The following is a 12,045-nucleotide window of genomic DNA, read 5'->3' as shown; positions in this document are numbered from 1 at the left end:
GTGTGTGTGTGTGTGTGTGTGTGTGTTTGTTTGTTTGTTTTTAAGCCCTAGTCATTTTTATAGTAATGAAAGAAACAAATACTGAGACTGGAGAGATGGCTCAGCAGTTCAGAGCCCCTGCCTCTCTTGCATAAGACCCCAGAGTTCCGTTCCCAGTGCCCACTCGGGGCATCTCACAGCCACCTGTAACTAACTCCAGCTCCAGGGGACCCAGCAGCCTTTTCTACCCTCCTCCCCAGGCGTCCACACTCACATGTGCACACACACTCACATATACACACACACACGTGTACTCCCACATACATAAAAATAATTTTAAAAAGAAACAACATTGAGACTGAGACAGCAGCTTTTTCTCCAGTGGCCCTTGAAGTGACATCGTCTGTTTATTCTACACACAGCTTAGCCCAGTATCATAGCCCATCTGCCCTGCATGCTACAGAGTTTCTGGTTAGTGAAGTGGCACCATGTCACTAAGGATCCTGGCCTGTGGCTGGGTGGGCATCACAGCCTGCCTGAGACACAGCTCAGGCAATGCTGGTGGCTTCTAGTCATAGAGCCAGCAGACTCCAGGAAGTGGAGCCTAGTCAGCTGTAATGAAATTGTAATGAAATTTCCTTTTCGTTAACTAGGTAAGAAATAACATAGTAAAACAAACGAACAGAACAAAAACCCTAAAATTTAAATAGTAGAAAAAGAAAGTATAGCAGCTCATTTCCATTCTGCTGTGCTTCCAGCTCTCTTTCGAGAGACAGCCCTATCCCAGTTTCTTCTGTGTTGCAGAGAAGTCTTGTGTGTGTGTATGTGTGTGTCTTTTTTTCAATGTATAAGTCTTTTCAGCAGTTTCACATGCATGTATCTAGCAATATTTACATATATAAGTTCCCTTGTATATGTGTATATGGTTGTAGGTTTGTGCTAGTGTGAGTGCAGGTGCCTGAGGTGTCCAGCAGGGGCATCTGATGTTTGGCGCTGAAACCACCAGTGTGAGTGCTGATAACACCCTGGATCCCCTGCAAGGACTGTCCTGGCTCTTATTCTCCAAGCATTTTTCCAGTCCCATTTAGCTTGTCTTCACTCTTTGTATACCACAAACAGCATCTCTGTGATTGTCCCACATGTCTGGGCCCACACAGACAGAGCATAACATCCCGGAAGTGAACCACCGAATCAGAGTCGGCACATGGATCTACGGAGATGTTTCCCAGTCGCCCACCAGAAGATGAACTAGTTACGGGTCATCAGCCAGGTTTAACCACAATAGTTTCTGCCTTTCTGGTGACAGTTTTTTAAAGGGTCCTTGTGAGCATGGACCAAAAGAGCTTCGTGGCCTTGAGGGTTCTCTAACAAGCCACGACATCTCCGAACAATGCTCTTGAGGTGACTCCCAGGTCTGTATGTGTACCAGGCTTGATAAAGCTCAGTAGACTCTAAACTCTCAAGACCCCTATACCCTTCCAGTTTATACTTCTCATATTTCATTTGCCATGTCAGTTCTTACATTGATTATTCCAATCCTTACATTTAATTTACCTGACTATAATTTCATGTAGGGATAAAGCCCCTTCAAAAATATAAATGTAGATTTTTGTTGTTGTTGTTGTTCTTTGTTTTTGTTACAGTTTGATTTGTTTTGTTTTGAGACAAGGTCTCACCATAGCCCAAACTGTCTGGAGACCCTCCATGGAGTCCAGGTGGGCTTTGAACTCAAATCTTCTGGCTCCACCTCCCGAGCGCTGGGTTACAGACAGGAGCCAGAATGTTGAAACAGGAAGATTATTTCTAACCGTGTTTCCTAAAATCATCTGACTCCATCAGTTTGTGATCCTGGGTTAAGTAGTAGTACCTGCTGTTCCCTACGAGCTGGAATTTTTCTTGTTGTTTTTTTTTTTTTTTTTTTAGTACTTTTTTTTTTTTAACTCCTAGCTGACGTGTTCTTGGATCAGTAGTCCTTTCTACCCTGATTACCACTGACCAATCAATAAATGATTATACACTGGAAACAGAATACGCTACCAAAGCTACCAGCACGCTTCCATCCCCAGTGAACCACATGAGTCATGTGTGAGCCAACAGATAGTGAACGCAGAGTGCTAGGCTGTGCTTTAGTTTTACAGATCTCTTAGGTGTGTGTGGGGGGGGGCTGGAGAGGTGGCTCAGTGGTTAGGAGTGCAGACTGCTCCTGCAGAGGAGCTGAGCTGAGTTTGCAGCACCCAGAACTCCAGCTCTAGGGGAATTCAGTACCTCTGGCATCCTGGGCATGTGAACTCACATGCACACACACACACACACACACATACCACACTCATTGGGGAAAAATAAGTCTTAAGGGCAGCAGGATGGCTCAGTTTGCCGTGCAAGCCACACAACCCGGAATCCATATTAAGGTGGGAGAAAAGAACCAGCTCCGAAAAAGTAGTCCTCTGCCCTCTGCATGAGCTCCGTGGCACTCACCCCACACAAAGCACACCGTACACATGCCACAGCGATGGCAGGGCATACAGTTGAAAGAGAGTCTCTTGAGCACTATTCAGTGTTGTAATGGGTAACTCGGCTGCTTGGGTGGCGGTAAGGGGCCGGTGTTGCCCAGTGGGAGGGCTAGGCTCCGAGTGATTTTTTTTGTTGTTGCTCTCTAGCTTCATAAGTAACTCTGTCACAGAAATAAGGGGAAGCCAGAGTAATTACCAGCTATTTCCAATATTAGAAGATACTAAATATTTTATAATCCCGGAAAGCGAGCCGAAGTGGTGGGGGAATGCAGCAGTGAGGTCAGTCAGAGAATCTCTGTTAGAAACCGGGGGACCTGCTGCCCTCCCACTCTGTGGTAGACACTTAACAATTGGGGTCAGCTATGTAAGCTCTGGTGCTTTGAAATGCCAGACTCCACGAATGATGGGTAAGAGATTCGGCTTAATGCCCTCTCCTTCTGCAGCTTCCGTACAATTTTTCCTTAAACATTTAGAGCAAAAGCATTTTTCTTGTAACTTCATAATACATTCTACGCATTACTGGCAGTGGATGTTTTTATTAAAATATTAGTACATATCATAGCTCTCTTCCGCTGGCCCTGTTTCACCTTCAGATTGAAGTAGTGAAAACATTGTGTGTGTGTGTGTGTGTGTGTACGTGTGTGTGTATGCAGGCAGACAGGAACTGTGGTGACCTTAGAGTGGCGTTCTGTCCTGTATGTGGTCAGAGCGCACCCTTTTCTAACATTTCACTACACAGTAACATTAGTGGGCTGACCTGTTAAACTGTGCTCCTCCCGCCCTCCTCGCCTTTTCATTTGTACTTATTGATTTTTGAGAGAGCGTCTGGGTAGCCCAGACTGACCTCTAACCTGCAGTCCCCATGCCTCAGCCACCGCAGCGCCGCGATGAGAGAGGCAGGCCTCACCAGGGCTGGCTCAGCGTAATATTAGTGTATGTGTTTGCGGTGGAAACACATAAAAAGGCATTGACACAGGACTCCTTCCGACTGAGGACTGGTCCTCCTGTGTTCCCTGGAAGGATGCTGGGTGCCTCCTACAGCACTTGGAAGCCACTGGGAATCAGGCTCTGCCTATGTAGCTTTCAGTAGCATCTCATGTGCCTTACAAAGTTTAAGTCCTCTTTAAAATTGTAAAATGAGACAAGATTTGTTTGATCAACTTGCTGTGGTTTTGTTCCCTCGCCTCGTTTGCCTTTTTATGAATCTCTTCATCAGAAGCTTTACTATTTTCGTTGCCTTTATTTATTGTGTAGGGCATGGGCCACACCACACAGATGGAGGCCAGAGATTGGCTTGCGGGAGTCTGTTCTCCCCTCCCACCATGTGGGTCCTGGGAATTGAACTCAGGTCGTCAGGCGCGGTGGTGGTTGCGCCCACTGAGCCATCATACTGGCCCAGAATGTTTTTAATTCGATTCTAATGCTAAATTGCTTTGGTGATTCGGGGATAATCCACCAGAAAGAGAACGCAAATAAACTGGTAATCATTCAGCAACAAAACCTGTTCTTACTGCAGAAAACCCGAGCGAGGAGATGACAGCTGTGTGATGTTCTGTCAGACTTCATCAGCCACCGTGGGGAGGAGGTGCAGCTCCACAGCCGCTGCTCAGGAAACCCCAGACACCCGCCTGCCCTGCCCATCGCCGCTGCTTTCTGTGAACTGAAGTATTTGTGTTTTTATTTCAGTGACACTGTACGCCTCCTGCATCCTCCTGGGAGTGTTCTTGAACAGCAGCGTTCCTATATTTTTTGAGCTCTTTGTGGAAACTGTCTACCCTGTTCCTGAAGGAATTACTTGTGGAGTTGTCACTTTTTTAAGTAATATGTTCATGGGAGTGCTTTTATTTTTTGTCACATTTTACCATACAGGTAAGAATTTGATTTTTTTTTTTTTTATTTGCTATCTAAATGTGTTATGAGGCAGGTTTGTGGAACTGATGGATAAGGGTCCTATGTAGAGAATTCTCACTCAAACATATTACTAATCTAAGCATTCACATACCAGTGAAGCAGTAGCCACAGTTTTTCTTAAAGTGTGCCCACAGGCGCTAGACTGTTTGAATTTCCCTGGGCTGGCAGGATTGTTGTTCTCACCGGTGTCTTCACAGCCCACCTCTTGGCCAGGTGAGCTGAGTGTGCATTGAAAGTCCCTGGTGATATTACTTTAAAATGCATGTAGACTGTTCTCTCTGAGCACAGGGTGTAAATTAGTGTCGGGGTTGTATCAATTTAAAGCCTGGGGGATAAATAAGAGTAAGTCAATAGGCCGAGCTGTTCTCTGAAACTACTCCAGGAGGCCACACTGCTTTCAGGGAACTTCTGACAAGCCTGTAATTGAAGTAGTAACTGTGTTAACCTCCTTGGCCGGAAAATACATTTTTAAAACATTCAAAGCAATGAAGCAAAATCATGACAACATGAACTTCTAACTGCACATTGTATCCAAATGATAATGATCCTCGTAATATGATTAACAACAAACTAGACGGCCCCTGTCAGTGCTGCAGAGAAGAGTCTTAGCTCTGCTACACCTGGTGTGGGCTTAGTTTTCGGTCAGGGGGAGGTACGCTGTTGTCATTGCCTCTTCTTGTCTGTTTCCAGTATGGAAAGCACCACCTGTTAGAGAAAGGACATTTGCCTTCAACACAGAGCCTTGCATCTGCTGTGTTACACCTTTAATTCACCGCAGTCGTGCCAAAGTGGAAATTAAGGGGCTGTCGCCTCTTTGTACAGCATAGCATCAGAGCTAGCGTGTGCCCCTGGCAGGACAGAAACAATTTTCCAGCTGACGGGCCCACATTTACTAAGTGGTCCATGCAGCCTAGCAGAACATGGTTTTTCCTGTCAACTACAAATAGTTCCCCCCCCCCCCCTTATGGTATTTAAAAACAGCCGTTGATGTCAGATAATCTTATCCCCCAGTGAATCTCTTTCCTTGGTCTCTAGTGTATAACACTATTGATCAGTGTAAAGCAGGGAAGGCACCAATAACAGCATCCAGTCTAAAAGCTACTTCTTTTACTCCGTTTTCATTACTCCTGGAGGCTAGGTACTTTGTTGAGAAAAGTTTTCTTTTACTTTATTTTAGAGATTCGGTACATGCTTAAGAATCAGCTCTGATGAGCTAATGTGGCATGGTGAGGGAGATCACAGGGCAAAATGGCAGGACCAAGACAAAGGAGGGGCAGTCATAACTTCCCACTACACCCCAACTCTCAGAGGCAGCAAACACTGTGGTTGTATCCCACACATGGCCCCTGAAGACTCAGTCCATGTTTTCATCCCTTAGCACTGTCATATGCAGAAGAGCGCTGTGTGTTTGCTCCTCATCACTCTTCTAGGTCCAGCAGCAGCTTTATGGGGATTTGTTGGCTGGCTAGTTGGTTGGTTGGCTGGCTGGCTGGCTGGCTGGCTGGCTGGCTGGCTGGTTGGCTGGTTGGCTGGATGGCTGGATGGCTGGCCGGTTGGTTGGTTGGTTGGTTGGTTGGTTGGTTGGTTGGTTGGTTGGTTGGTTGGTTTTTTGAGACAGAGTTTTTCTCTATAGCCCTGGCTGTCCTGGAACTGACTATAGATCAGGCTGACCTCAAACTCAGAGCTCTTCCTGCCTCTGCCCTTGCCTCTGTCTCCCAAGTGCTGGGATTAAAGGCACACATCACCACCACGCAGCTTGCTACAGCAGCTTTTTTAGATCCAGCAGACATTGACACCTGACATGACTTAGGTGGAACTCTCCATGCCGAAGATTCAGTGACCAGAAAAGCATCAAGCACTGTTTCTGCTAACCCCTGCCCTGGTGAGACAACCAGGAATTTATCTGGCCTCGGGGAGAACACCATCCTCTCCTTAGTGGCTTTCCCATCCTGTGTTCTTAACACACATCTGAACAGCTGGTACAGGGTTTCTGCCTAACCTCTTGGCTGCTGTGAACAAGTGAAACTTGCAGTAATAATTAATCTTAATCCACCAAGATGGTTTCCAGACAGAAAACTTTGAGTAAATGCTAGCATGTGGGTACAGATGTGGGGGAAGGCATGAGAGCACACAGCTGGAATTCTGTTCCTTCTTGGTAATTGATTCATTGATGCTACAGTGTAGCTGAGCAGGCTTCTGTTGTAGAATAGTAAGCCCTTTGAGTATGTGAAGACGATGGGCACCGGTTACCTAGCAGCGTGACCCTCATTGAAATCCCCTCTCACACAGTTAGTTGCTGCTGCCTACAAATCCTGCCACAGAGCACACACTTAAGGAAAAGCTGACAATCTAAAAATGTTATAAAATGACTTCCTCAAATCACTCCTAATGCTGCAGCTCAGTGTCCTAAACATTTTGTATAGCTGACTTGATGATCTTCAATAAAGCATATGGGAATGGCATAAATCAGTAATTTTTTTGTATTTTTGTTGTGTTGTGTTTTGTTTGTTTGAGACAGGGTTTCTCTGTGTAGCCTTGGCTGTCCTGAACTCACTCTGTAGACCAGGCTGGCCTCGAACTCACAGAGATTCACCTGCCTCTGCCTCCCCGAGTGCTAGGATTAAAGGCGTGTACTGCCACCATGCCTGGCTCATAATTCAGTAACTTTGACATGAAAAATCTGTGACGGGTCAACTATTCTCACACTGTTATTCAGTCCTGAGTTTATTGGTTTTTAAGAAAGCCTAGGTTTCATTCATTCATTCATTTTGGTTTTAAGGGATACCATCTCGCTGTATTGCCCAGACTTGTCTCAGACCCCAGAGCCCTGGCCACCCTCCTGCTTAACCCTCCCGAGGACCGCCAGCGACAGGCATTCGTCCCCATATCTGGCTGAAGCCTGGGTTTTCATCGTTGTAAAGAACTGTGATTTTTAGCACTCCTTGAGGAAGTACTTCGCTTCCTTGACAAAGTTCTTTCCCGCCCACGCTGAGCTGTCTGGCGGCTGCCTGGGATAATTTTTCAAGGATGCGCAACTCCACCCCACAGGAGCCCATCAGCTCAGAATGCCTGGCCTAAGGGTGGGTTCCACCTGTGCTTGCTTCCAGATCCAGGCCACGGACTAAGTGAAGCTCTGGGCCCCGGGGCCTTTCAGGCATGCCTTGTCACATGAAACCATATCAGAAATTTTTTAGCATTTTTCCGACGTGAGGTTTTCAAGGCCACTTTCTAGAAAGAAAGTTGCTTGCTCCCTGCCGTAGAGGAATGTTTGCTTAGGACCCCAAGTTGTGACTGTGCAGTGATGCCTTGTTCTAACAACGTCACATAACAGAATCGGGGGACACTGCTGTCCTCTGTGTATCCCTGAAGCGCAATCTGGTTTATATTCTGAAGTTTGTCTTATCAGCTGCTTTGTGTCTAAGCTCAGCAGCAAGTTTGTCCAAGCGTATTAAGATTTTTTCAAGTGGCTGACTGAACTTGAGGCTGTAGTGTCACTCAAAAGATCCAGGGACCTGGCTGAGGTGGGCAGCATCGCCAGTGGTTGCTGGGAGAGCAAAGGGGAGGCTCAGCGGATGTGGACCGGCAATGCCACCCTAAGAAGCAAAGTGCTGTGGTGTAAGGTCTATAGACAAGTCCTGTGGAGTGCGGGGAACAGGCTGTCGACAGGATCTGGGGAGTCTGCCGGCTGCTCACTGGGAGAATGGAGACAGCTTTGTCAAGTACCAGTTAGCTCTGGGGGTTCTGGGAATGGGGCTTGTAGGTGATCAAACTGTAAGCGTGGGACACTGAGGAGGGAAGAGGCTAGCAGCTTCTGGGATTCGGAGAGAGAATGGACAAACAGCGCAGAGGAGCTGTGCATGTCGGCGAGGTGCAGATGGCCAGTGCAGAGGAGCTGCACAGAGCTCATGCAGAGTGGAATGTGGCGCTTGAGCTGTAGATTGGCACTGAAGATGAGGCTGCAGTGTGGTAGACGCTGGCAAGAAGCTCATGCAGGGGTGGCTGGGTAGTCCTGTCTCCCAGCACGGATTTCTGCTTTCTCCAGCGAGAAGCAATGGGAAGGTTTGCAGCCAAACAGATAAAAAGAGTTAAGAATGCAAACATTTCCGTGGATCAGGTAACATTCAGTTATGTTCTGTGACACTGAGCTCAAAAAGTCAGTGGTTTGCTGGCTTTGCAACGTAGCCAGATTAAGTGTTTAAGTGAGCACCCCTCCCCCCAGCTGTGGTTTCCATGAACAGTCTTCATCAGGGAGAGGCAGGTACTCCCCTGTCTCTGACCTTTTTGCTTCCTGAAAAGGGAAGTGATTGTAAAGAACACTTGCTGTTTTTTGAGCCAAGTGAAATTCCTAAAAGTGGATTTGACTTTTCAGAGAGACACAGTAACGAACAAACATCTCAGCCTAGACAGAAGCAACAATTTCATCCTCTATTGAAAGAAATGTTCAGCTTTTGGCAACATTGGACAAACCTCCTGCCGGAAGGGGAGCCAAGAATAAATCAGTCATGGCACGTGTATCCCTTTAGCTTCCTGTTATTTAAAAGTCTCTGTGACTTAGAAGGAGCAGTTTCGAACCACAGTGGCAGGCACCTGCTTCCTTTCATCCAGTGCTTACGGCTGTGGGGTCAGGGTGCTCAGTCGTAGTACGGTCCTTCCTAACTGCTTCGTCCTGCCTAGTAAAAATTATGGGAAATCCGGGCCTTGTGTTTAACGTAAAAGCAGAAAATGCCTGAGCGTCCTTTGAGGGATTGTGGGAGTGAAGGCGGGATGGTAGGGGCCAGAGCTTCTCCAGGTACATCGCGGAAAACGGCTTGGCAGAAAGTGGCGGCGGCGCTGTGGGGTCCCACTTTAACTGCTGCTGCTGGGTGATGAGGAAGCTCTTCATGAGCACAGTATGGAAGTCACCGCAGCGCCTGCTATACTGGTCAGTTTGCTGGCGCTGTCCAGCTTTCTTAGGCTCTGTGAGCTGTGGGTTAAACTATAGCAGTGGTGCAGGGATTGCAGGATGATTCCTGGAGGTTGAGATGTGTTGGGATCTGTGGACAAGTTCTTTATGCCAAGATACTGCTTGCTCCCAAGCCTGGGGATCAATGGATGGCTGGGGTTGGGCCAGAAGGAGGCTGGCCAGATGCAGATCCCTGAGCTCCAAGCAACAGCCAGGGGCAGTCACAGCTGAGAGACAGCAGGTGGCCAGGAATGTCCTGTTACTCCTAGTTCATGAGAACACTTTTGAAACTGATTCTTGATGGCATTAAATCAGATAACAGCCTGCTTGGATGACTTTTGCAGGTTTCTCAGTGATTGGCATAATCCATGACTATTCATGGTAGGAGGGGGGAAAAAGATGAATAGAATATAAAAAAAGAATATAAAAGATAAAAAAAGAAAAGATAAATGCAAATACACTGGTCCCTCTAGGAGTAGAAATGATTAATTCTTTAATGTTTCACCTTATTTCCCCACAACTTGTTTTGCAATGGTTACTATTAAAAAAAAAATATTTTTGTTGAGAAGTTCATGTTTCCATCAAAACATGAAAACATTCTCTTGAAAGTCAATTGAGGAGGAGGAGGGGAGATTGCTCCGTGGGTTGCTGTGCAAACTTGAGGACCTGACTGCAAGTCCCCACACCTGTGTGACAAGCGGGGCCTGGTCACTCCAGACTGTTGGGGACAGAGACAGGAGGGTGGCCGAGGTTTGCCGACCACCAGGCCAGCTGGGAACTGACACCCTTCTCCGGCCTCCGGCCGCGTGCACACCTGCATTTAACATGCATACATCGTTGAGTATGTGTGCATGTGTGTGTATACATGCAAATAAAATAAAATAAAATATGATTTTCCTCCCTAAACCCACCTGATATTTCTAAACAGAGCCCAGAGCGACGGTGATAGAGGGCACTTAAGAAACAATAAGCTAACACTTGAGGTGATCCGTTTTTCCGTTTGAACCATTAGGTTGAGTTTGCAACCAAAGTCAAGGTGTATCAAATTGATGAAACGTTATTAACAATGTGGATTAAATAGGTCCAGTAACATACCACACACATCACTTGGCCTCCAGACTGTCAGTGTGAAGCGGCTTCCAGGGTGCCTCTCTCATGCCTGCTTCGGGAAGCAGAGCAGACACCTCAGGGTATGCAGGCGATGCTTTCTTTGCTGGGTGCTGAAAAAAAAAATGCTTAAAACTGCTGTATTTGACTTAATTTCTCTGTCTTACAGAGTTGTCTTGGTTCAACTGGTGCCTTCCCGGGTCGTGCCTGCTCAGTCTTCTCCTCATTCTGTGCTTCAGGGAATCCTACGACAGACTCTACCTTGATGTGGTCGTCTCCGTTTAAATCCACAGACTTGCAGGACTCTAAAGGGACCGGACACCAGTACTGCACATTCGCTTGGAATTGCACATTCAGTGGAAGAAAAGGCAAAGAAAGAAACGTCTTTCAGAGGTTTTGTTAAGTTACAGAGTCTCACATTAATTTAATGACTACTAGGTAATAGTAACACAGGACTTGAGTGTCACAGGGATTTGAATAGCACACGTGTGCTGGCGGCCCCCGTGCTGGACCCTGGGGTGGCAGTGTGGCATCCTGGGATGCACCACCCACGTGAGTAACCCCTGCGTTCATTGTACCAGTGCTTGCCTACCGATGAGCTGCATTCTGGGAAGAAGCAACGAAGATGAGCCCTTCCAGGCTCATGGCAGAAGGACAGGAGGGCCACCACTAACTTCTATGTTGGAACCCTGTATCAGATTTTAATTACAAAGTAGCCGTGCTGTATACCAGTGGTAGAAGTTAGCTACCGACACTATGTGTTTTTCTACTAAAGCCATTTCTTATATGACTCCTTATTTTTAATCGGATCGGAAGCCTTTCTCTGTCTTTGGGGACAGGCCCTGCCTCCCGCACCCTTGTTTCTGTACATACAGCGTCAGTCACAGCAGCAAGGTGATATAAATGCCTGATGGGGTTGCACTAACTGTTGGGTGAAGAGTGTAATTCCGTTACCATGTAGCACTTTGTTAACGAAAGGAGAGCCACATGAGGCCTGCGTGCCTTCCACACCGTGTGGTGGCACAAGCGTCAAGTCCAGCTCCCACTGTCACCTACCAGGTTAGATTGTGTTTAAATGATTCCCATGTGAAAAGAACGGTGTATAGCATTGAAGGTTTCAGATTTGTGTGTGATTTCTGAATTGTACCCTTGTGTTTTAACTTAAATTGTACTATAAATGAAGTCATTGTATTTGATTGGACAGAATTTTGCCAATTCCTATTTCTTTCTATAAATAATGGATTTAAAAAGAAAACACATTCATTGCATGGCTCTTGGACCTGTCTTTCGCTAGGTCATAAAACTCACTGTGATGGGCCTGTGACACTGACTGCTCCTGGTTCCATAGCTCCTCTTACACAGAACCAAACTTGAACCAAATTTCCAGAGCGACACTCTGCCTGCCTCCTCTTTCCTCTTTCCCCTTTCCTCAGGTGACGTAGCTAGTCCTCTTAGAGCTCAGTCTCTGTGCGGGTGTAAGCCAGCTCCTGTTAGGCCAGGCGAAAAGGCCAGGCACCCCTGTGCATCATTGAACTCCTGCAGGTGCACCTCTCACCACAGATTCAAGTTGAAGGCTACATACGAACTTAACTTGGC

The 12,045-nt window shown here is 46.7% G+C and overlaps 1 protein-coding gene across 1 annotated transcript in view; it reads left to right on the top strand.

The window, feature by feature from the left end:
- Positions 1–11,704, top strand: part of Slc49a4 (solute carrier family 49 member 4) — a 71,666-nt gene extending 59,962 nt beyond the window's left edge. Inside the window, exons 8-9 of the mRNA XM_055625159.1 lie at positions 4,176–4,358; positions 10,619–11,704. Of these exons, the coding sequence (XP_055481134.1) occupies positions 4,176–4,358; positions 10,619–10,734 (299 nt within the window). The 3' untranslated portion in view covers positions 10,735–11,704. The remainder of the gene's footprint in view (positions 1–4,175; positions 4,359–10,618) is intronic.
- Positions 11,705–12,045: the final 341 nt, after the last annotated feature.

Source organism: Psammomys obesus, unplaced genomic scaffold (genome assembly GCF_907164565.1).
Source record: "Psammomys obesus unplaced genomic scaffold, mPsaObe1.curated_primary_1811, whole genome shotgun sequence".
In the NCBI taxonomy this organism is placed as follows: Eukaryota; Metazoa; Chordata; class Mammalia; order Rodentia; family Muridae; genus Psammomys; species Psammomys obesus.
This window is presented reverse-complemented; position numbering and strand designations above follow the sequence as displayed.